The sequence below is a fragment of the Stigmatopora nigra genome, chromosome 4 (assembly GCF_051989575.1).
Source record: "Stigmatopora nigra isolate UIUO_SnigA chromosome 4, RoL_Snig_1.1, whole genome shotgun sequence".
In the NCBI taxonomy this organism is placed as follows: Eukaryota; Metazoa; Chordata; class Actinopteri; order Syngnathiformes; family Syngnathidae; genus Stigmatopora; species Stigmatopora nigra.
In genome coordinates, this window is record NC_135511.1 from 13,829,365 (window position 1) to 13,854,587 (window position 25,223).

Below are 25,223 nucleotides of genomic sequence, written 5' to 3' on the forward strand. Positions count from 1 at the left end.
GGAAATCTAAGAGCAATATTTCACAAGTTCAGTTATCTGCCTATTATGGTGCAAAAACAAAGCCATTAAAGATTAAATATTTTTTTTTAAATGGCAAAAAATACAAATTAAGGAATGTTGGGGAAAATAACGGTTAATCTAAATTAAATTTTAACATGAACAAACAATTATTAAGCCAGTTGGCTGGTCTATCCCACAAAGAGGTAGAGCTTAAGGTTTTAGCTCATGAAAAATGAGTTTGGGGAATAACGCTTACTTTTAGATGGGGAAAAAAGCTCTTTTGTTTGTGAGCACGCTCAGACTGTCATGCGGATGCCAGTCAACTAGCCATGGATGACAATTAGACAATTATGGGAAAACATGGTGCTTGCAATGGTGACTACGGCCTTTGTATCTCTGTCCATTTTCCCAGAACAAGCCTTTTGTTTTCTTCGTCTTTGACCTGGTCAGTTGTAGACAGACTCAGTCTCTTCTGTTTGAATAAAAAAAATCAGCCGCCGCTTATATAAAATGATAACTACGGAATATTGTCCATCTGTTTACATGACAATGACTTAAGAAAGGTGATAATGCATTTTTCTCCATGATAGTAATATGTCAAGTGATTATATGACTTGAGTTCACTATTGTTATTCTGCAATATCAATTGTGTAATATGTTTTTTTTTCATTATGATGTATCTATAACAGCACCAAATACTATGTTCTTCAAAACATGTGTTTTTGCTTATTTGGCAGGCCATATTGGATGAATCAAAGACATCAGGAAATAATTGACATTTTTTATACGTTGCCAGCCCTTTAAAGCGACTTGAAGAAAATCTCCTTTGGGCAACTTCCATTTTGAAAATGTGATACTATATGTACTAATACCTCACATTCCACGCCCTCACCCCAGGTTGAGGTGAGATTAGATGTATCCTTTTTTCCCTGATAAATTCTCCACACTTATTGATTTCTGTATGCGTGAAAAGTAAAGCATTGTAAATGAAGTCATAATTTCTCTAACATTGACACAGTGGGTGTTTATATTGGGATAATATATGACTGGAGGGAGGGGTCGCAACCCCCCTTTTGGCATGTTTGCACCGCACATAAACTGGGGAACACCCATTAGTGGTCAAATGTCATGTAACATTATGCGAGAAGATACAAAACTATGTTTGTAGCCAAAAAATGCATAAGCAAACATGTAGTGTATTAAAAACCCTCACAGCAAAAAGTTCATAATATTGATCAAAATTTAATGCTAAACTAGATGACATTATAGGCATTGGGCCACTATAATGTTTATGTTTATACTTGAAACAAAAAAAACCGCCATATATTATATTTATTTATTTAATGAGTGACAATACCACCTGCATTTCATTTAATGTAGAAAGAAAACAAGAAAATATTATGTTGCGTGTCATCTTGACTTTGAAAGACGACACGTGCCAGAAGAATGTCAGAGTGATGCATTGGAGTTCCCCAGGAAATTCCACAGTCAACATTTGCTTTCGTTTAACAGTCACTTTAGGCTTTGGAGGGGTAGATAATTGCCACCCACCCATTTCTCTGACGTGTCCAGCTGCTTAAATTGCGATTTTATGGCGTTTGTGGCATCACTAAGTCGTCACGCATGCAACACAATACATCTGCTCTCCCGGGTTGCCAGAACGGACTATATATTTACAAACGCATTTTAAAACGGACTGACAGTTTTGAAAAAAATCCTTTTGTTCAAAACCAAACTAGATTAACTTTCTTCCGCCGCACCTGAAACTACAAACAAGGAATTGGTTGATTATTTACAAGTCGTCACACGAGTAAAGTCTCTATTTCCCTGCGCCCATCGAACGCATCTTTTAAAGGAAGACCGACTTGTGGAAGAGACGCGAACAAAGTAAAAGCTGAAAACTCGCAAGAAAAGTCAAGCAATTGTGACCAAGTCAAAGCTTGCGCGACCTTTTGCGGGAGGCGAAGGTTTGTGCGTTGCTTCCGGTTGCCAGGGTTCTTATAAAGTGGCTCGCCACTTGTGCATGCAGTCGGTGGATCCGGTGACAGCTGCCGCACTAGAACACACATCCAGGCCGAAATGGTGAGTAGTTCACGGACAAACTCGGAGACTACCAAACTCTCTTTATTTTATTTAAAACATGCTTTTTGACAGTCATAAAAGGTCACCAAAATGACTCTTTAAGTGTTATAATGCTCCTTTTATGGTATTTCCTAAAGTCACGTAAGTAGTTATATTTTAAAACTGTAGTTGTTAACTTTATAAATAAGTAACACCGTGAAATACTAAAGTTGACTACTACTATTATCGTGGAAAATGCATAAATACAGTAATGTAGACCTAAGTGCAAGGTTTTTATTTTTTATATTCATTAGTGTAAGTCACTGTAACTATTATGCTTATCTAAATATAGCAAAAAAATAGTTTGTAAATAGTTCAATTTCAATGTTTGGAATGAAAAATACTGGTCAAAGATTAGATTTAGATGTGTTATAATGTATTTGTAATGCACTTAAAGCTCACTAGAGCACACTACAAAATAGGGAACAAAAATATTACCACATGTTTTGAAATAAAATAAAATTGCATTCTGTATTCATAGCCCAAAGCATTATTTACATTTAATCGATTGTATTTTAAATTTCAATTCCTACTTTTTGTAATGACTAATTCATTGGTGAAGTGGGTAGCACGTATGCTTCGCAATACTGAGATCAACGTTTGAATCCGTTCCGGCCTTTCTGTGGGAAATTTGCATGTTCCTATTGTGTAGGTTTTCTCAGGGTACTATAGATGTCTCCCACATTCCTAAAATATGCATGATAATCTCATTGAGCATGAATGAATTGTTGTCCGTATCTGTGGCTGGCGACCAATTAAAAGTGCCCCCTCCTACTGTGCATAATTGGGATGAAAGATGACTTAATGAATGAATTCATTGAGACAGAATTACACTTAAGGCTTGATTCATTTAATTATATTGTGCACTTATTTCCTAGAAATGGGAATGCCATATAAATACTTTGTTACAGCACTAAGTGGTGCTGCAAAGACTAATTGACAAATTATGGATTATCAAACTATGTTTTGCTAGTTCATCACAACCTGATATCTTCATTTTACGTTAATAAATGAGGAATTTAGTGTGTCTTGACCTTGTAGCGCCTTATCAAAATGGCATTGTATATCATGAACACTAAAAATTCCTTCATGTTACTTTTTAACTTCTACATAATTGCACAATTGATTTAAGTTAGTGAGAGCCTTTAAGCAACAGTTATTACCAATGATATAAATGATATACATTGTGCTAGGATTGTAAAAATTCCATAATGACCTGGGCATGCAATAACATGATGTGGGTGTGGTTTCCCCGGATACAGATCTCCATGTCAGGTAACGTTGTTGGGCAATGGGACGAAGGGAGGGAAGAAAGGAAGGAAGCATGGAAGGGAACTGGACTGGCCACTCATTCCTAGGTTAAGAAGTTGCCAGTTTCAATTAAAACAGCCTATTGTTCTTTTATTACCACCATTTGGCAGCCATCACCACATACAAAGAAATGGCACGATTTAGGCGTCGATTTACTTCATCCTGACTTTTATAAGCGTCAGGTTTCCCTATGTTGTTGATTCCATTTTTTTTTTAGCAGGAAATGACATTGAATTATGAAGTGTTTTTGCTTCTCTGGTTTCCTGTGACTGTCAACTTCTAAGATGTGGGCTTCCTCTCTTTCGCACAATGCAAATGTCAAAGGGTCATCATGCTAATTGCACTCTCGGTGCTTCCATCTCAGGTTTTTGGGAAAACACCTCTCTTGTTGACACCATGTTGGAGGAGTAGTGTTGTGAGAAAACCAGTTTGGCTTCATTTTGACAACTTCCAAAACAATGTGACACTTTGTCTTGAAAGGTGTAGTCGTCAATTGAAAGTCCCAAGAAATATTGACCATGTCCAAGTGAAAACGACTGCACAAATGTGTCATTTTACATGTAGAAAAAAAAAAGAAATTGTATTCAGATCTTGCTGTCTTTTACCTTTTCATAGTTATTTCATCCAAAACAATACACCAGGGAATGGGCAGGTTTTTAATTGGTTTAGTTTTTTTTTTTTTGCAGTTCTGTTTTTTCAACCAAAAATCATGCCTAGCTTTCCATTCCTTCACTAGTTATTACGATCAAGTTTCAACAGCGGAATCGAAAGTCCACAGTTAGCAAAAAATCTGCACTTCGTAATGGTTATGACACTTTCAATTTTCGCGGCCATGTCTGGTCTACATTAACCGCGATAATGGAGGGATTACTGTAAACTCCCTTTGGGGTTTGGATTGAATTTTGTGGCTATGTTGCTTATGTATGTTGGATCTCGTTTGTGTTTGTTGTGACAGCAGAATGGGAAAAGCCGATTACAGCAGGCCCAAGATGATGCGGAGGAGGTAAAGGACATCATGTTGGAGAATTTGAACAAGGCGGAGGAGCGAACTGGAAAACTGGGTGACCTGGAAGACAGAGCTGATGAGCTGTTAAGAAAGGTTGGCAGGCATATTGCAAAAACGTCCTCCTCATTCATCTTTCTTCTCCAATTTTCTCTTCTCTGGCCTAATGAGCCACTTCCATAGGCATCCACACATCCAAAACAGACATGTCAAATTGATTATTTATAAATAAACCTTAGGTGGAGCTAGAGAGGAAAACAAATGTACAATTTACATCCTGATTGTGTTTTATGGTGCTATTTTTGGAGCGGTATTTCCTTTTGTTTCCCTAAGATGAATGAAGTAAGCGGGTGTCCCTGGGTATAACCGAGCGACTTCAGGACATGCCATGAGGCCAGTGTTTGTCCGGGGGTCAACCTAGGGGTCACGACGTTCCCACATCGCCCTGATGGACGGTGTTATATCACTATATAGGACGGGGTAGATCAAGTTTTAGTTTAAAGATTGTTTTGGATTATAAGAATCTTTGCTCCTGGGGTTCAAGTTAGTTTTTTCTAAACTCCCTTCTTGAGTGGTTCCAATTTCTCTTGTTGATGAGTCATATTGCCTTACAATAATCACAGAAACCTGAACGTGTTCCAACAGCATGAATGTTTTTAACAGTGCTGTCATTTTCAAAAGTCAATACATTATTTAAGGGGATTGATTTTTTTGAATGGTGGTTCTTTTACAGCAAGTACATTTACAAAAGAATACTTTGTCTGAGCTGTTTTTGATAAGCTGACAAACTTGGGCGCTTATGCAACAGTTCCAAGACTAATTGTTCATTCCTCATGGTGAATCCAATGCAGTATATCTACTAACATTGCTCCATTTTGCTTTTTTTTCTGTCTTCTATAGAGTAAAGCCTTTGAAAAGAAATCCAACCAAGTAAAGGAAAAAACAAGATGGAAGAATAAGAAGATGAAAATTGTTTTAATTGGAGTCGCAGTCGTCGTGGCCATCATCGTAATTGGACTCATCATCTTTTTCATGGCAACATAGCAAAGTTAAAAAGTCACATTTTTGGACTGTACAACCGCTTAAAAGAAAAAGATCCAGGAATATTTTTCCCTGGGTAGTGAAATCTGAATTTCGTTATATTTATGGGACTATTTTTCAGTCTCACGTTTTTGTGTGAGATTATGGTACCTTCAATAGCTGCTTTTTCTCTTTTTCCACATTTTTTTTTCATCCAGCCCATATAGGAAATATATTTCTTTTGTGTGTGTTATTTTTTTTTTACTTTGCCAATACTTAATTGGTCATTTTTCACAGTTTGTTATAGACCTCAATGAATTGTCCACATCTATGAAGGAAAATTGTCTCGTTTTCAACACGTTTTATTGAAATTTTAGTAATTTATCGTATAAATCGCTGTATGAATTGTTGATACGGACTCCTAGCACTGTTTAGTTTTTCTTTTTACCCCAAAATTGTGCTCATTTAGGAATTTTGAGAAGTTAAGTCACATTTTTGCAGCGTCCTCTGCTGGTTGATAATCATTCTACAATCTACAGGGATTGACGTCATTTTTTTTTCCGGAATAAAACGAGACTGGCTGTATCTGCTGCTCACAAGGCTTTTAGGAGAAGTGTTTTTTTTTTTAAAACTACATACGTCATTTAAAAGAAAGTAGTTTTATCTGCATCTTCTTTGATGTTCCTTATGTAAGAATAAATTATGATTTGTGCTGATGCAAGCCAAGATATTCACTCCATACCTGGCCTTGTATTTGAATAAAAGATGTATTTTTAAATATTTACTCAAGGGATAATGAATCAGAATGTGTTTTCCTTCAAAGAGTAAATAAAGTACCGCTAAAGATGCCTGGGATAAAATGGGCGTGTCTCACGCTGTTTCAGAAGCCAATTAGTTTGCAGAAAAGCGTATCCTGCAGCCAATCAAATTTTAGCAAGGTCCTTCTCACCAAGTGGAGTCGTTCCCCAGAAATGACGTGACAAGTAATTCCGGGGGTAGGACCGGCAACATGGCAGCCGACATGCAGGTATGTGTGGCTGACTTGCTGCCTTTACGCGACACCATTTTCCTCATTCCGTAATTCTATAAAGTAGTTAATCCTTCATATTTGACGTTTTCCCGATGTTGTAAACGATCCTTTGACTTGATCTGTTCCCACTCAATATGAGACACGTTGACAGTTAGCCTAATTGCTAATTGCTATGTGCTACGTTGCCTGTGAATGTCTTAAATCAACATCTGTTTTTGTGACTAACAATGGGAAAGCAATGTAAACATCGGGAACTATTTTTCAATTAAATGACGGTGGATTTAATCAATTATTAGTTCAGGATTGTGATTTTGATTCATTAGGAAGTAAACACCAGTTAGCGGATTTTGCCTTCACAGACTTAAAATCTTACGCCCAGATGAAAAATGGCTAAAATTTTCATTTTTTGCCAATTCGAATCTGATTGACGTTTTAAGCAAAACTAGGATCAGAAAATGCATGAAGAGTGACTGGCAAAAAGGAATGCATCGAAAACAACTAAACTGAAATATTTTATTGTCATCTGATTGTTTTGTTACAACTTGCTGTATGTACATGTACACTAGTATCAATAATACATTGATTATAACATTTCCCAATGAAACTTCTGCAAACACTATTTGATAATACAAATATTTGGAATGCAGGTTTCCGAGACCCTGAAGAAATTTGCTTTAAAAGTGACTACAGCCAGTGTGAAAGAGCGCAAGGAGATTTTTGGAGAACTAAAACAATGTTTAAAGGGCAAAGGTGAGTCGGTGGCAGATATTTTTTTGTGTAATTTTTTAGGGCATTCTTTTAAAATCCATATCCACTTTTCCTTCATACCTTCTTGTTTTGGCTTATATGTATTTTAGAGTTACCAGAGCCTGCCATCAAAGGCCTTTGCAAGCTCTTCTGCCTGACCCCTCACAGATACAGGTATGGTAAAAAAATGGCTACATACTCCTTTTAATGTATCCTATCATTTTCCTATTAAGATTCCAATGTTGGTATTTTTCAGGGATGCTGCATCTCGCAGGGAAATTCTCTCTGCCATTGCACAGTTGGCTGAACGCCAGCCCGATGTTCTGGTGATGAGTCTCCTCCACTGCCTTCTCAACAGTGGACTTGTCAATAAAAATGGAGAGCCAGGGTGTGTATTTCCCACATTAATTATATTTTTCCCCCTCTCCATTGTGTATTCCTTGGCTAGTGCGAATTATAGTCCGCTTGTATTTTTCAGGAAAAGCACAGGCTCGGCTGCCTTCATTGGCCTGTCTTGGACCTGCCTTTTAGTCCCTGCTGTCTTTTCTTCCCCTGAGAAAAGACAAGGACCAACCTGGAATAAAATGGTTAGTATGTAGAAAAACGTCATTTTTATTTTGTTAATTTTTATACAAATTTATTACATATTATTGCCCATAGGAGTACATTTCAGACCCAAATACACATACCCAAATTCTAAATAGGTAATAACAAGCATAATTATCAAACATACATAATGTTTGTAATATGAAAAACATTCAGTTTTGGGATAATGAGGTTAAATATAATGTCAATTAGAACTCATATAAACTTTATTTAAATAGTCTGCGTGCGACATGAGAATTTTGTATATAAAAACAAAAAATTAAACACAGTTTATTTATTTTAACCAATAAATGTCTCCTAACTTACTGCTAACATACATTGTGATACACCAATGGTATTTTTTTAAGTAGAACAAAATGTGCAGTACTAAAAAGCATGAACCAGCTGGTAGTGCCTGTAATACCTCAGTAGCCCAAGCAGTGAATCAATGGACAGCAAGAGTTAACTATTTTATTTGGATAAGTATTGAATTGCCATGCACACATTCTCCACACGAGTTGTTTTGGCTGTTCACCCAGGTTCAGGTTCAGAGTGTGCTTGTGGCAGAGGTTGTGGGTGGAGCCAAATCCACTGCTCAAAAGTCAAGCCTGAAGAATCTGACTCATCTTTGTGAGGAAGTGAGTTCAATGATATCTAACAATGTTTACGCCCAGAGTTTTTGGAGCGGTCTGATATTTGGCTTCTTTCCCAGAATCCGGGCTTAGTTGATCAGTACATCAGCTCCCTGTTGAGCCTTGAGCCGAGCCCTACAACGTTGGCCATGTTGGGTGTCTGTCTAGACTTTTGCACAGCTCAGAAGGACAAAGCCACAATTGAAAAGCATAAGGTCAGTTGTTTGAATTGACAATTCCACTGCTTATACTTTGCTAGGTACAAAAAAAATCAAAATCTGGACTCCTTTCTGTTTATTCTAGAAAGCAATGTTAGAACTCTACACAAAGTCAGTGCTTATGAGCAAGACTAAAGCACATCAGCATATTCTGGATAAAAGTGGATCCCTGCTCCGCCACGTTTCTCACTCGGAGTTCCAGGAGCTGCTTCTTCCTACCATGCAAAAGACGATGCTGCGAAGTCCAGAAAATGCCATGCGAGGTGAGATGAGGTTTTTTTTTTTCGTGTTATCTTAGGAATAAGCGAAATGTTATCAATTAATAACAACATTTCTGTAAATGAACCTCTTCCCAGCAATTTCCTGCTTGCTCTCAGCACTGACTATTGACCTTAGTCAGTATGCCATGGATATTGGAAAGACTATAGCAAGTAAGGGATTTTAAAATGTGTATATTTTTCTGTTTAACGTATCAGAGCTGGAAAAGAAGGTTGGCGTTCATCTCGAGTAAATATTTTCCATCTGCTTTAGGCCAACTGAAAGCCAACAATGGGCAGTTAACAGAGGAAGCAGTCCAGGCCTTGCAGAACTTGGCCCGACAGTGCAGCGATCCCACTGCAGTGCAGGACATAGTCACGCATCTTTTCAAGATTCTTGGAGGTGAACTAGATATTTGCTATGTAGACGGTGCTTTTTTTAAATGTATACTGTAAACGTTTTCAGGGTCTGAAGGAAAACTCACAGTTGTCACCCAAAAGATGAGTGTTTTGTCAGGTATGGAAGTTCAATCATTGAAAAGTTCCATTGGTTGGATTAACTACCAGGGTTGTAAATGTTCCTGATTTTTAGGCATTGGCAGCTGCAGTCATCATGCAGTGTCAGGAAGCTCAAGCCAAACACTGAGCTCTGCAGTCACAATGATGTTCGTCCCCTTTTTACAACAGGAAGGTATGTGGGTCATTTATTTTCTACTCTTCTTTTCATTAAATTACAAAGTCTAGCTCACTTTCTCAATCTTTCCCTTTTTTAATTTTCGACACATTATAGAATGTCATTTAAAAATATCAAAACTATATATGGACAATGTGGAATGGTTTTGTTATTGAATTTATTGTTAATTAAGTTTCCAATATATTTGAGTTTGGCACAAGGCAATTATGAATGACTATTGGGAGGAACATAAAGTTGTTCTGATTAAAAGTATTTATAAGTCTGGTTGGCCTAGATAGATGAACAATGATACTATGTTATTACTTTGTTTTAGGGAGTACTATATAATTTTAAATGAACACATTTTTGATTCCTCAAATTTAGTTCACGAGGGCACCTTGGTGCATGGAGTGTCAGTGCTTTCTCAGTGGAGCAGTCGCCTTACCATTCAGATTCCGACTGCTCTGTTAGAATGGATCAAAAAGGCCTTCACCCTCAAAACCTCCACCTCTCTGGTTCGCCACGCTTACATTCAAGTCATGTTGGGGGCCTTCAAAGGTCAGTTCACACCATGGAAAAACATTTTTATTATATTGATTGCGGTATCATCATTTCAGTCTTTTTATAAATCTTTCTTCATCTCCAAGGTGATACTCTGGAGCAGGCGTCAGGGCTCGTACCCCTGTTGCTTCAAACTTTGGAAAAAGCTGCAGCACAAAGCTCCCACTATCCTTTGCTTTCTGAAGGCGTGGCGGCTTCGGTTCTTTTGAGTCGATTGTCCCAGCTTGAAACAATGACAGGTAATTATCAATATTAGAGTGTCTCAATACTATGGCTGGAAGATGAACTTGTTCGCTATTAATGGCAATGTGTTAAGAGTCGATATCCGTTTATTTATCACAGAGGCAAAGTTATCCAGCTTTTGGAACTTGATCTTGGATGAGAAGAAGCCACTTTTCACAACAGAAAAGTTTGTCGCCACGGCCAGCGAAGAAAGTGAGAAGACGATTTCTTGCCAGTCAATGTCATGTAAATTTTCCAATTAAAAACACGTTTCTTTTACTGTTTTTTTTTTTTTAGCTCAGCTGACTTTACTGCTACTCTGTGAAAGACTTTTCTTGGATCATGCCCATCGGCTTAACAACAGCAAATCTCAGTAAGTTTTTCAATTATTTTGAAAAAACTTTTATGTATATGTATCTCCTTGATTTGAAGTATTGTATGTCCTTCTCATTTTGGAAATTCAATGTCTTTTAATGTTTTTAACATGAGATTCAGGCATCAGTAGTGACTATTTTTCAATTATTTCCTTCGTCAATGATTCTGACATTAGCAAACACTTTGAAAAAAAAAAATATATATATATACATTATATCTATATGTCTACATCTCTCTGTCTATATCTCTATGTCTATATCTCTATGTCTATATCTCTACATGTCTATATCTATATATCTATATGTCTATATATCTATATGTCTCTATGTATATCATTAAGTCTTTGCTGCATATAATTGCTCCTGCAGGATGTACCACAGTGCCACTGTGGCGGTGCTGTTGTCTCAGAGCTGGCGTGTTAGGAAGCGGGCAAAACAGATCGTCAGGAAGCTGCTCTCCTCCTTGGATGGTTTCAACCTAGCTAACGGCCTTCTTGGGGAACTCCGAGCTGCCATCAACAAACACAAAGTGCGAGGCCGAATTTGAGAACTTAGTTTCCGTGTCTGGAAAAGGGTATGACATTCTCCTGGTTGTGTTTTGTCAGGTCATGCCCCAGAATGCCTTGGTGTTGGAGTCTGGAGAGCTGAGTGAACTTGGTCGCAACTATACGCGCCCGCGAGTGCTGCTGGACGCGCTGCATGTCATTTGCGCCTCGGCCAATCAATGGAATGATTCAAATGAATCCGAAAACTTGGCCATGAAAATCCTCGTTCTTGCTCATCATCCATCATTAGGTACAGGAGGGAGCACTTTTGGATTATTTCAACTGCTGTTTGCTAATTTTCTTGTTTTACATCCCTTTTTTATATTCATCCCTTTTAAGTTGAAGTACGGAGTGGTTTGTGGCCTTTCCTTCTCTCCACCATGAATCTAAAAGCTGAAGAATTCATAGAAAAGAATCTGGAGGCTATTCTGCCCTATCTGTTGGAGGTCAACACTGATAATCAGGTAAAGACTATTTTTTTGTTTGAGATTTTTTTTGTTATTTCAGCACATTAGGCAGAAAAACTAAATCCAAAAGTCAATGTGGTACAAGTTAAAAATGAAAGTACAGAAACTTTCTCACATGTATCATACAGATATAAAAGTATCATAAATATCGAACAGTCAAAATACCGCATCTTGACAATACATGCAGTTAATATTTCGTGCAACATTGAAAAATGTGATTTATTAAATTGATATTTTCATGAATATACAAATGATCAAGCTAAATATATTGTATTTTATATCAACTCAAATTCCACCTTTTTATGACCCCTATTCCAACACTTTTTGGTTTCTTAATACAAACATCCTCCATCTGATTGTCCTCTTTTGACTTTAACCAATGTGTCATTTGCTGGGATATGTTTGCCCCTAATTTCATAAATAATAAATTCCCATTTCTAAACTCTAACCCTATCGGAATTGTCTCATTTTTCTACAGGCAGTGAGAAATGCTGTGGGTGCCCTCTGTGCACTCTCCCCTGACAAACTGTTACCACGCATAATCAGTCACATAACAAAGGAGCTCTCCCAACCTGCTTTACATACTGCCACTAAGGAGGAGTGTGCTATTATGTTGACACCTGAGGGTGAACTTTATGACAACTCCATCATTCAAAGGTAGAATAAAATCTTCCTGGTGTTCCTTCATGTCTTTTACCTATGATGTTTAACACATCTGCTTTTTTTTCGCAGTGCACTTAAAGAACACGGCAAGAAAGGCAATATCAAGAAAGAGAACAAGGCCTATTCCTACAAAGAACAGATATTTGAACTTGAGCTACAAGCGGTAATTTAAATCAAATGCTGTTTTTAAATACTGCAGGTGTATTTGAATTTTTACTTGGATTTCACAGGAAATCAAAAAGAAAAGAGGCATCAAAGAGGAAGTGCAGCTCACCAGTAAACAGAAGGAAATGATTGAGATGCAACGCGAGAAGGAGGAAACTATTCGGAAAAGACTTCAAGGGGTAATGAAGAAAACATCTTTCTCGGACAATGTCTTTTTTATTTCTCCTACCGTTCAACTTATGGACTGATTATTCGCTTCTTATTTTTCCTAGCTCGATGTCAAGCTACAAAGTGTAATGGGTCTCCTAACAGCTGTTGTCAAAGAGAGACCAGGACAAATTACTAGAGAGCTACCATCGGTCCTCCAGGTTCTCTTGCCACTTTTGCATTCGCCTTTGGCGGCTCCACGTATTCAGCAGATTTTCTTGGACATCGGACTGTTCCTCCTACCCCAACACCTCCAACATCTCGGTACCTAACATGTTTTATTTTATTTTTTTATATACATCCGCAATGGTCAGTTTGACATGTAGATGTTCATTTCAAACCGAGAGTAGATTTGAATAGATTTCTGTTTTCCAGGTGCTCTCGTGGGACATGTCACTTTACGGTTGTTGAAGCCCGAGTGTACCTTGGATGCAGCCTGGGAGCAGGAGGATCTGGACAAGGCAGTGGACCGTACTGTGCAACTCTTGCATAACTATACTGTCCCTCAGAGAGAGGGCAAGACAAGTGGTAAGGACAGGCAGCAGCATCATCTGTCAAATGATTTTTTTTAGTATATTACTTATTAACGGTGTCCTCATCTCATAGTCGGTATTGGTATAAGATACTGTATCTGATCCAATTCCAGTAGTAGCAGTGCAATAGCAACTGCAGCCAATGAGTCAAATACAGTGATATTGAAATTAATAAATCAACCTAAACTGTGATTGGGCACCATCTTCTCAGGGTATTTTTTTTTATTGGTTTTTATTTTATTGATGAATAAAACAAAAGATATAAGTGACATATTTTTTAGTACTATTACTATTTAGACATTTTAACAGTTTATTTCATATTTTGAATGGCCAGGGGGGGAATGACAAGAGCCCATTATGGATAACCAAGATGGCTGTTTCTTGTAAAATGAACTCACCAATACTCGATTATTTTGGCATTTTTTGGTTTATTATTATTTTTTATTTATTTCCAGGTGTGACCCCACTCTCTGCCCCTGCCTTTTGCTTCTGCTTTCCTTTCCTCAATGCCACACTCAAGCAGTCCTCAGGCAGTACAGAGGAAACTGAGAATTTAATGACTAGATCTTTGCAAGTCATCCATGAGCACTGTAAGCTTCGTACTCAGACAGATGAGGCCATTATCATTGATGAGGTACAGTTTGTTTTTCATACTTAAGTCCCATCCATTATTCACTATGGCCCTTCTGTATTATAAATGTATGTCATTATTTTTTTCTGTCATTCTTTCAGAACGGCCCTGAGCTGCTTCCTCGTGTCAGCATGCTACTGCTACTCACCAGAATTATTTCCACAGCTACGCCTAGACTTCAGGTGACTTTCCCAATCCACAAATTTTCAAGCCAGATCCAATATAATACTTTAGTGATCCAGTTTTTAGGTTATAAGAACCACAATTAAGTCATGATCTGGATCTGTTTTTTACTCAAGTTGCATTAGTTTTTTCTGACTCTTGTGCAATGTGAGCAGTACTTATTTGTGACATCCCGATTCAACTCCCGTCAGGTGTTGGCGTCTGAGTGTCTAACAGCGCTGTGTAACAGTGCCGGAGGAGGTGAGGGCTGCACTGTGGCAGAGCAGCCAGAGATAGATGTCCTTCTCAATGCCCTCCTGTCCCCTTGCTTCTCTGTCCGTGATGCTGCTCTGAGAGTGAGTTTTTTTTTCTCCCTGAATGCCCTTTTTTTAGCCATTTCCAGAAAAGACACCAATAATTGGGGGGAAATATCAATGAATCAATAAAGTTGAGCTCTATATGATCTTTTTTTTCAACTCTGTGTGCAGGGTTTGATGGAGATGGAGTTTGCTTTGCCGACAGACAGTACAGAACAAACTGGCCTGAGTTTGCTTCGTAGGCTCTGGGTGGCAAAGTTTGATGTCGAAGAAGAGGGACGAGCTTTCGCTGAGAAGTATGTGCTTGGTTTTCTTACAGTTTTTGATAAATGTTCAGTAAGTTCAGCATTGTTTTCATTGGGGAATTTGTCATTTTTGCTGCTCTTAGACTTTGGCTGTCTCTTGATCTGGAGTTGGTTCCAGAGCTTTGCTCCCTGCTGATTGGAGATATCACTCACCATGAAGCCGCTATTCGTTCTGCTGCCGCCGAGGCACTGTCAAGTGCAGTTTCTCAGTATAAAGAACAATCTGCTCCAGTCCTTGGACAACTTTTTGAACTCTACCACAAAAAACTTTTTGTAAGATTCAACGCTATATCCATTTTTAAGCCACCGGTGTTAAACACAAGGCCAGATATGACCTCACACATATTTTCCATTAGGTGCTTTGACTTCATGTTTGGTAGATATAATAAACCACAATGTGGTCCAAGTGGGTTATTATTAGTCAATGCATTTCAACTAGTAAACTATCTTATTGTCAATTTTCATTGAAGAGACCACCTCCTGTGCTGGACACCTTGGGCAGGGTCATTTCGGAATCACCGCCAGATCAATGGGAATCAAGGTAAGAGAGAAGAAGGAAAAAAAATCATGCATTATTGTGTTTTATGTGTTCAAGGTGAAATGTCCAACTTATGTTCATGCAATTTGTACTTTTGAATTTCCCCCACTGTAGGTGTGGCATTGCACTAACTCTGAACAAGCTATCCCAGTATTTGGACGAATCCCAGGTGACTCCCCTCTTCCTCTTCTTTGTTCCCGATGCTCTGAACGACCGTCACTCGGACGTGCGGCGTTGCATGTTGGAGGCAGCCCTATCAGCCCTCAACACTCATGGAAAGGTTGGATTTGCATTTTAATTTCACTACGTCCTAATGCATAACTGCAGAAAATAAAGGTTATTACAGTAATCCCTCGAATATCGCGGTTCATGTAGCCCAAACACGACCGCGATAATTGAAAAATCGCAAAGTAGAGTCACCCCTAAAAATGACTACCCTTTTTTACCCCTTCTTCAGAGATGAGTCTTAGTAGCGTGGATTTTCACGTTTTTATGAACTCAATTTATTTTGGAAAATAATTAATAGATGAAAAAATTGCAAAGAAGTGAATTTGCAATAAGCAAAGTCGCGATAATCGAGGGAAGGCTGTACTAGCCATGCTAACTTATGAATCCATGCTCATAATTAGCTAGTCAATACTGTGAACGTTACTTAATAACAAACTTTATTTATGCTATCTGTTCCAGGACAATGTTAGCAGCCTGCTACCTGTGTTTGAGGAGTTCCTAAAAAATGCTCCCCAGGATGCAAGCTATGACTCTGTCCGTCAGAGTGTTGTCATTCTTATGGGCTCCTTGGCTAAACATTTGGACAAAAACGACCCTAAGGTCAAACCTATTGTGGCCAAGCTTATCACAGCCCTTTCTACGCCATCTCAGCAGGTAAGAAACCACAAATCCACAAAGTCAACATTTTCCTCAAGAAAATATTCATTGGGACATTGATATATAACGGCAATGTTTTGTTGCCTTTTTCTTGTGGAGGTTCAAGAGTCTGTGGCCAGTTGTTTACCGCCACTAGTGCCTGCTATCAAAGAAGATGCCGCAGGGATCGTCCGGAATCTGCTGCAGCTGCTTCTAGAAAGTGACAAGTATGCTGAGAGGAAGGGCGCCGCCTATGGATTGGCTGGCCTGGTCAAAGGACTCGGTATACTGGCTCTGAAACAGCAGGAAATCATGGCAACGTTGACTGACGCCATTCAGGATAAGAAAAACTTCAGAAGAAGGGAAGGTGAGTTCAACAAGATAAACTTCCTTCTGGTGGTTCAAACTTGAAATGACTAACCACTTATTAATTTTTTAATATGTATCTCTTCCAGGAGCACTTTTTGCTTTTGAGATGCTCTGCAACATGCTGGGCAAACTTTTTGAGCCATATGTGGTCCATGTGTTGCCACATCTCCTGCTTTGCTTTGGAGATGGAAATCAGTATGTGAGAGAGGTGAGTAAGAAAATCAAATCTCACTTGTGATTTTCACCCAGAAGTCAACTCGACAATGCCAAGAACTTAAGTGAATATTCCTTTGTCCCACTCCATTAGGCAGCTGATGACTGTGCTAAAGCAGTGATGAGGAACTTGAGTGCTCATGGAGTGAAATTAGTTCTTCCTTCTTTGCTGGTGGCCTTGGAAGAGGAGTCGTGGCGGACTAAAGCAGGTCTGCACAGACAATAATACACCAAACCAAGCCAGAATTATACATAAGGAAAACAATTTCACATATCTTATCGTCCCTGCTCTTCTTTTCTAGGCTCTGTCGAATTGCTGGGTGCCATGGCTTTCTGCGCACCAAAGCAGTTATCTTCTTGTCTACCAAGTATTGTTCCCAAATTGGCTGAAGTGTTGACGGACTCCCACGTGAAGGTGCAGAAAGCTGGTCAGCAGGCTCTCAGGCAAATTGGTTCAGTCATCCGAAATCCTGAAATTCTTGGTAAGGTTTTAAAACAATGTCACATTTGAGGGTCGAAGTTTTTTGGGCTACATAGCAAGGGTTCATCATTGTGAACATTCTCTTCCCAGCTATAACTCCTGTACTGCTGGATGCTCTTACTGATCCTTCCCGGAGAACACAAACATGTCTTCAAACTCTTCTGGACACCAAATTTGTGCACTTTATTGATGCTCCTTCCCTGGCCCTTATCATGCCTATCGTCCAAAGAGCCTTCCAGGATCGTTCTACTGACACACGCAAGATGGCCGCTCAAATTATTGGCAATATGTACTCCCTTACTGACCAGAAGGTAGGATTATTTCGAATTAAATCAGTGTTTGTGTATAATATTTTATTGAAGGGGTACTAATTATGTATTCTGTAATAGGATCTGTCACCATACCTGCCCAGTGTCATTCCTGGACTAAAGACTTCTTTGTTGGACCCTGTGCCTGAGGTGAGATCATTGGTAGACAAGTACAGCTGTGGTCATTGGTGTGTCCATGCGTCTGAGGCTGATGGTGTAGCTTCCTCTCTCCAGGTTCGGACGGTTTCAGCTAAAGCCCTGGGCGCAATGGTGAAAGGAATGGGCGAGGCTTGCTTTGATGACCTTCTGCCATGGCTCATGGAGACAATGGCCTCTGAGCTGAGCTCAGTGGATCGTTCTGGGGCTGCTCAAGGTCGCTAACATAGCTCATCATATCTGCTGTTTATTAGAAAATACTAATAATCTTTTTTTTTTAAAAAAGACTGAAAATTCTGACCTCACTTTTTCAATGATTTCAGGCCTGGCTGAGGTGATGGCTGGCCTTGGCGTTGAGAAACTGGACAAATTGATGCCAGATGTGGTCCAAACTGCAAGTAAAGTGGACATAGCTTCCCATGTTAGAGATGGCTACATCATGATGTTTATCTACCTGCCTCTCACATTTGGAGACAAATTTACTCCCTATGTTGGGCCCATTATCCCCTGCATTCTGAAGGTATTTACTTTGCTGGTTTGACATTTGGTCATTAGATGTACCTATCTGAATTCACTAACACTTTACAATTGTAAACCACCCACCAAAAGCCATTTACCATTCTTATTTCATAAATTATCCTGACATTTTCGGTCTGCTTTTCCAGGCACTGGCTGACGAAAATGAGTATGTACGAGACACGGCGTTACGAGCCGGTCAACGTATCATCAGCATGTATGCAGAGACTGCTATTGCACTCTTGCTTCCTGAACTCGAGCAGGGCCTGTTTGACGACCTCTGGAGAATCAGGTAAGCCACACTTGCCATTTAGCTTGTTTCAGTTTGCCGTTGCTTCAATATCGACTTCATTGTGGATACGTGTTTGTGGTGTTTTATAGATTCAGTTCTGTCCAGCTGCTTGGAGATTTATTGTTCCATATTTCTGGAGTGACAGGAAAGATGACCACAGAAACCGCATCGGAGGATGATAATTTTGGAACTGCTGCCTCAAATAAAGTAAAAATAATTTTTTGTTTTGGATCAATTTTAAGATTGAACTTATCTCAATTGTCTCCCTTTTTTAGGCCATCATATCAGCTCTCGGGGGTGAGCGGCGTAATCGTGTACTTTCTGGCCTTTATATGGGACGTTCAGACACCCAGCTGGTAGTTCGCCAGGCATCTCTTCATGTATGGAAGATAGTGGTGTCCAACACGCCACGAACCCTTCGAGAAATCCTCCCAACGCTCTTCAGTCTCCTACTCGGCTTCTTGGCTTCTACCTGCCCCGATAAGAGAACTGTACATATAATTTTTTATGGCATTTCCCTCACTTTTGCACTTGAACGGGGATCTATTCTTTTTTAATACTATATCTATGCGTCTCCAGATCGCTGCCCGGACTCTGGGTGACCTAGTCAGAAAGCTAGGTGAGAGGATTCTTCCAGAAATTATTCCCATCCTTGAGCAAGGTCTACGTTCTGACAAGAGCGATGAAAGACAGGGCGTGTGCATCGGGCTCAGTGAGATCATGAAGTCCACCAGCAAAGATGCGGTTAGTTCACAGCAGTCCGACACGTATCCTTTTCGATCAACCTCGTTGATACTAAACCCATTTGACTCCATATTATTGTTCCATAGGTGCTAGTCTTCTCTGAGTCTCTGGTCCCCACAGTGAGGAAAGCTCTATGTGACCCTCTAGAAGAAGTCAGAGAGGCTGCAGCCAAAACCTTTGAGCAGCTTCATGTAACCATTGGTCACCAGGCACTTGATGACATTCTACCTATGCTGTTGAAACAGCTTGTAAGTTTCTTTTAAAAAGTAACAATTCCAACTAATATTCACAGTTAATTTTCTTTGAGCTGATGGCATGTTGTGCTCAATACTTTAACAGGACGATGTGGACACAGCAGATTTTGCTTTAGATGGACTCAAGCAAGTGATGGCAGTGAAGAGTCGATCGGTGCTGCCCTATTTGGTGCCAAAGGTAAGCCGTTGATGATGGTAGCAGTTGTAATAAAATAAATAAATAACATTATTTTGTGGTTCTTAGCTGACAGCTCCTCCTGTGAATACTCGTGTGTTGGCCTTCCTCTCTGCTGTGGCCGGTGATGCCTTAACTCGCCATCTTGGCGTTATTCTACCAGCCCTTCTTTCCTCACTTAAAGGAAAATTAGGAACAGATGATGAATCTGAGGTAATACCTCATCAGTAATTTATTTATATGTGTTCTGAAAATCTGATTTTGGATAGGCAGGACGTGAAGGAGACACAATAGCTCATTTTCTGATGTCTGTTTATTTTTGCCGTACTGATGCATGTTGTTCAATTTGTAATAGGAGTTATGCAGTTGTCAAACTGTAATCCTCTCCGTGGATGATGAAGTGGGCCAGCGTATCATCATAGATGATCTATTGGAGGCAACTCGAAGCTCAGATTCCGGCCTCAGGCAGGCTGGCGTCACCATCCTCAATGCCTACTTTGCCCGTACACGGCTGGACTACAGTGCTCATACGCGCAACCTCCTGTCTGGCCTCATCCGCCTCCTCAGTGACACCAACACGGCCATTCTATTTCAAAGCTGGGACACTATCAATTCCATCACTAAGGTAGGTTCATGTCATCCAAGGATTGCAATATATAGCTTCTGGTTCCGGGCTCATATGTGGACTTTACTGTTTGTTTGTGCTAAGAAACTCGATGCAAGCAGCCAGCTGGCGCTGATTGATGATCTTCATCGAGACATTAGATCAGCTGTGGCAGATGCAAGGGGAGAATTCTTGCCTGGTTTCTGTCTGCCCAAAAAGGTAAGACTCATTCTCTTTGTTCTATATTAAATCTGTAAATATGATTTTATATATATATATACACAACTTAGGGCTACCACAATTAATCGACTATCAAATTGAATGACGATTGTTTTGTTAGTTGAGCAATCGTTTTTTTTCTTTTAGTTATGAAATTCTCTTTTAATAAATGAATAAAAAAGACAGTTTTTTATTTTTGAATAAAAACTGCAAATATACTTTAATCCTTGAAATTTTAAACATTGTAAAATTATTATCTTTTGTTTATTTTTATTTAAATTTCAATACAAAATGTACTTTTGGATTTTTAAAATAAATACAAGAAAAACAGTACACATAGTTCTATATACATAGTTCTATAGTACTTGAATCATTTATCTCAATAACAATCTCAAGATACCTGAAAAAAAAAAAACAATTGCCGAGTAGTCGACTCTCAAAATAATAAATTTTAGAACCCACTGCAATGCTATACATTCAGCCAAATGCTACAGTATATACATTTTGTTCTCAAGCATTTAACCTAAGCACAAAATATAACTTCTTCTTTTCGGCTCTTAGGGTGTCACTTGCATTCTTCCTGTCCTGAGGGAAGGCGTCCTTACCGGCAGTCCCGAGCAAAAGGAAGAAGCCGCCAAAGCATTGGGCGGGGTCATTAAATTGACCTCCCCCGAGGCACTCCGGCTCTCCGTGGTCAACATCACCGGGCCCCTTATTCGTATCTTGGGTGACCGCTTTGCTTGGACAGTGAAGACGGCTCTGCTGGAGACTCTTACTCTTCTGTTAGCAAAGGTCTGTATTAATGGTTCTCTTGGAATCGCCGATTCATGGAACCGAGTTGCAGAGCTCCATCTTGTTCCCTATTGCAGGTGGGTATCGCGCTGAAGCCCTTCCTGCCACAGCTGCAGACCACCTTCTTAAAGGCCCTGCAAGACTCCAGCCGTGCAGTCCGGTTGAGGGCTGCTGAAGCTCTGGGTCAACTGGTTTCTATTCACAGCAAGGTCGACCCACTCTTTACAGAGCAACTCTCTGCTATTCGCAATGCTGAAGACTCCGGAGTCAGGTGTGTGCACTTTTTGGCGAGTTGGTATGGAGACTAAAGTATTTTATAGCACTTGATGTGAAAAGAGTCATTGATGCCAAGAAACATACTAGGATACACATTTCCCAACGTCCCCACCACAGGGCACAGCTCCACTCTTCAGACCTCTTATTTTGTAGAAAGTAAATAACGAAACCTTGCCTACAAGCAAAATTAAATATAGTAGTCTTATAGCCAAAAACGAATGCTAAAAATGTCATTCTCTTCTTTTTCGAGTTCAAATGGAATGAACTGTTATCTCCACCTTTGGCATTAAAACAATATTAAATGAAGTTCCTTCCAGCTTTGCTGATTTTGGACATTTAGATTTATCATAAAGCGTCAATCGAGCTAAGTGAATGTATGCACAAGTTTGTTTTGGGGAATGCTGCATTCCTCATACAGGAATTCCAACTCATCCTTAAAATTTGGATTTACTATATAATTTGTTGGTTGTATTATTCACTTTTGTCTCACTTTGTCTTTAATAGGGAGACAATGCTACAAGCTTTAAGGTTTGTCATCCAAGGGGCCGGGTCCAAGGTGGATCCAAACATCCGCAAGAACATTACCACCACATTACTAGGCATGCTGGGACATGATGAGGTATGAGGCATTGGGAAGAGATAACTTGAAACAGAAAACAAGGTTGGCAGCATTCATTTGATGTTGTGAAAAACCTCAAAAGTAAATGTAGAAGCATTTTTGAACTTTTTCGTGGGTTTGGCCCTTTTTTTGTCAGCATTGTGATAAAGCGGAAGTCAGTGAGACGGGATGTGGTTTGCAACCAAGTTGATTTTAAGTCACTTTGTCAGTAATTGTGTATCTTATCCGCAAAGATTAGGGATTATCAAAATTCCTTGATAATGAATGAGTTCAAAATTCAAAGTCAATAGATTCTCAAGTCTTTCTACTTGTCTGCTCTTCTAGGATGCCACTCGAATGGCTTCTGCCGGCTGTATAGGTGAGCTCTGCCCATTTTTAACAGAGGAGGAGTTGAAGACTGTCTTGCTTCAGCACATCTTAGGTTAGTATGCGGCTGAACCCAGCGCTGCTGTGAATATTTATTCATTGTTTGGCTTCCACAGGGAGAAAAAAAATGCTATTTTTGTCACAAATTGGCATGGCATTCACTTTGTTTTCGCTGGTGGTTCTTAAACATTTTTTTAGGAAGTATATCAAAACGCAAATTCCTTTTGGCCTCTGATAGTGGAAGAAATAATGTATATACCCCAAAAATGACGTGTTACAAGACCACTTGGTGTTTTTGGTGATGCCCATTTGGCCAGCATCTTCCGGGAAATATTTAATTAGCAAACTGTAATTGATTAAGAGCTGTTTCTCTGCTTTCAGCGGATATGTCAGGGGTGGATTGGATGGTACGACATGGACGTAGCTTGGCTTTAGCTATAGCTGTCAAATGTGCGCCCGAAAAGCTCTGCGGCAAGGAATACCGCGACACAGTGACGGAGACCATTTTGACCAATGCTACTGCTGACAGGGTAAGCTAAATTTTTGAGTAATGGGGTCCGTCCCTATGGTTTTTGTTTGTTTCTAAATAATTCACCATTGAAAATGTCTTTAGAACAATTTTCATTGTTGTAGCCTACTTCCTACTTTTGTCCTCGCTTAAATGCTTCTGTGTAAAGCAACATCAATTATGCCAAATAAATGATTCATGATAAAAGAACACTGGATTTAAAAAAAAGATGATTTTTAAGTAAGCCAGTGTTTTTTAGGGTAAGTTTTCTACCCTGCAATTTATACTATCATTATATTGGAGATGACTAATGTTTTGTATTATGATACCTTTTCATCATTTTACTGTTCCAGACATTGCCATTTTTTGCATCAATGTCTTGACGTTTGATAGGTTGTACATTTTTAAAAATGTACAATCTAATGACTACACCCAATATGAGCTGTTTTTAAGTAGATGATTTGATTCTTCTACAATCTACAGCTTCCAATTGCCACTAGTGGAATCCGAGGGATGGGATTCCTGATGCGATATCAACTGAGTGTGGATGGAGGCACCAATGTTTCTCAACGCTACATCACACAGTTTGTCAAGGTTTGTTTTTGCTGTCGTCAATAATTATGCGAAAGACAGGACTTGAGAGACATATTTATGTTAGAATATAACCAAAAGGAGCCTTTTCAATGTCCATTGTTAGAAATATGAAGAAGAATGTGATGGATGGAGGATTTTTTGACACTTGCTTTCTGTGGCACCTCGCAGTGTCTTCAGAACCAGTCAAGTGACATCAGGCTGGTGTCAGAGAGGGTGATCTGGTGGGTCTTTAAAGAGCCGGCAGCACCTACCATGGATGCCAATCTCATCAAGCCTTTGTTGAAGACTCTGTTGGACAATACCAAAGACAAGAACACCAGCGTCAGAGCTCAGAGCGACCACACCATTGTCAACTTATTACGACTCCGCCAGGGAGATGAATGCATGCAGGTCGGACAGTTTATGAAGAGAATATTGCGATTTACATAGATTTTTTATTTATTTTTTGCCTCGACACTCATGACATTTTTTCCGTTACAGACCATTTCGGCCATTCTGGACTCTGCGAGTAACGACCTCCTGTCAGATTGTCACCGCCGCTCTTTGAAGAAGATCGCCGGTCAACTAGACTCCAATGAAGAGATAGATGACACCATATTAACGTGATTGAACTGGACTGACCTGTTTGATAACGTCAGCCAAAACATTGGTCGGCAGATGTGACCTGTTTTGAGAACTTCAGACATTTGATCATGTTGCTCTGTTTTACAGCACAGGAACTCCAAATATCTGCAAGACCAGACGTGTAATTCACCTTCTCAAATTTTTATCTCCGCACCCCTTGTCAGCAGAGTCACAATATGAGAATATTATTCTGCTTTAACTACAGTTATTAATTCTATTTCAAATTCCTATTTGGATGTTTTCTAGTTTGGCATACTCTACATTTTCATTTCATTTATTCTTTTACAGAGAATAATACCTGACCTGGAATTATTTTTCAGCTCCCTAAATGGTAGAAAATGACTAGTCTTTAAATGTGCCACAAGTTCCCATGCTCAAGAATAACAATTAAGCGGTTCAATAATTCCAAACCTGAATTTCTCTTTATTTCATCCTTTTAGCGGCCTTTCACCCCAAAATATATAGTCAGGGAGCCTTTATATTAAATTGTTTCTTTATCCCTGTTCCCCAATTTGCTGTCCACCTTAGCCATTTTCTATCCAGTTGCATTTTAGAATGAACAACATAATATTAAACAACCAAAAAAAGGAGTACTCCAAACCACACGGTGGCACATTAGAATACAAGCTGGACATGAAAATTAAAAAGGAAAAAAAAATGTATTTTACTGGTTATTTGCCCAGTTTTAATGACTGCTATGAGGCCAATTCTTTTCAGAATTTGTTTTTGTTTTTTTACCAAATATTTGGAATCCCACCATAATGCGCACATCTCTTGATTTGGTTGGGGTGCCCACATCAGTAAAGGAGCTTAACCTATTGATGTGATTGTAAAAAGCCAATACAAAATTAAAAAGAATGCATTTCATACAGTAGTGTGAATTATTTTTGAAGTATTTAAACTCAAAGGAATATCTGGGTTTCACATTGTTTTTTAATTGTTCTCGGTCATTTTGCTTTGGA

The 25,223-nt window shown here is 39.2% G+C and overlaps 1 protein-coding gene across 2 annotated transcripts; it reads left to right on the forward strand.

Moving 5' to 3' along the window:
* The first annotated feature begins 1,593 nt into the window (after positions 1–1,593).
* LOC144195349 (stalled ribosome sensor GCN1-like) lies at positions 1,594–25,128 on the forward strand. 2 transcript variants are annotated; one of them, XM_077714920.1, is made up of 59 exons: positions 1,594–2,082; positions 4,388–4,531; positions 5,336–6,482; positions 7,133–7,235; positions 7,343–7,406; positions 7,489–7,620; positions 7,711–7,819; positions 8,357–8,455; positions 8,530–8,664; positions 8,753–8,930; positions 9,024–9,098; positions 9,199–9,327; positions 9,391–9,441; positions 9,517–9,615; positions 9,982–10,155; positions 10,245–10,397; positions 10,501–10,593; positions 10,678–10,753; positions 11,124–11,283; positions 11,360–11,549; positions 11,639–11,763; positions 12,245–12,423; positions 12,499–12,592; positions 12,660–12,773; positions 12,867–13,065; positions 13,177–13,329; positions 13,790–13,968; positions 14,067–14,147; positions 14,340–14,483; positions 14,616–14,740; positions 14,833–15,022; positions 15,220–15,290; positions 15,402–15,567; positions 15,975–16,169; positions 16,272–16,518; positions 16,607–16,728; positions 16,828–16,942; positions 17,036–17,215; positions 17,305–17,525; positions 17,604–17,672; positions 17,757–17,895; positions 18,002–18,198; positions 18,344–18,486; positions 18,576–18,693; positions 18,762–18,977; positions 19,066–19,230; positions 19,317–19,478; positions 19,570–19,662; positions 19,729–19,872; positions 20,015–20,284; positions 20,369–20,482; positions 21,044–21,274; positions 21,352–21,545; positions 22,055–22,169; positions 22,494–22,590; positions 22,917–23,065; positions 23,527–23,637; positions 23,806–24,027; positions 24,118–25,128. In XM_077714920.1, exons 3-59 carry the CDS (start codon positions 6,465–6,467, stop codon positions 24,241–24,243), a joined length of 8,013 nt encoding a protein of 2,670 aa, XP_077571046.1. In that variant the 5' UTR covers positions 1,594–2,082; positions 4,388–4,531; positions 5,336–6,464; the 3' UTR covers positions 24,244–25,128. The 2 variants fall into 2 exon arrangements, with proteins under 2 accessions (XP_077571046.1, XP_077571047.1); XM_077714921.1 differs by having other exon boundaries at positions 4,391–4,531.
* The last annotated feature ends 95 nt before the right edge of the window (positions 25,129–25,223 follow it).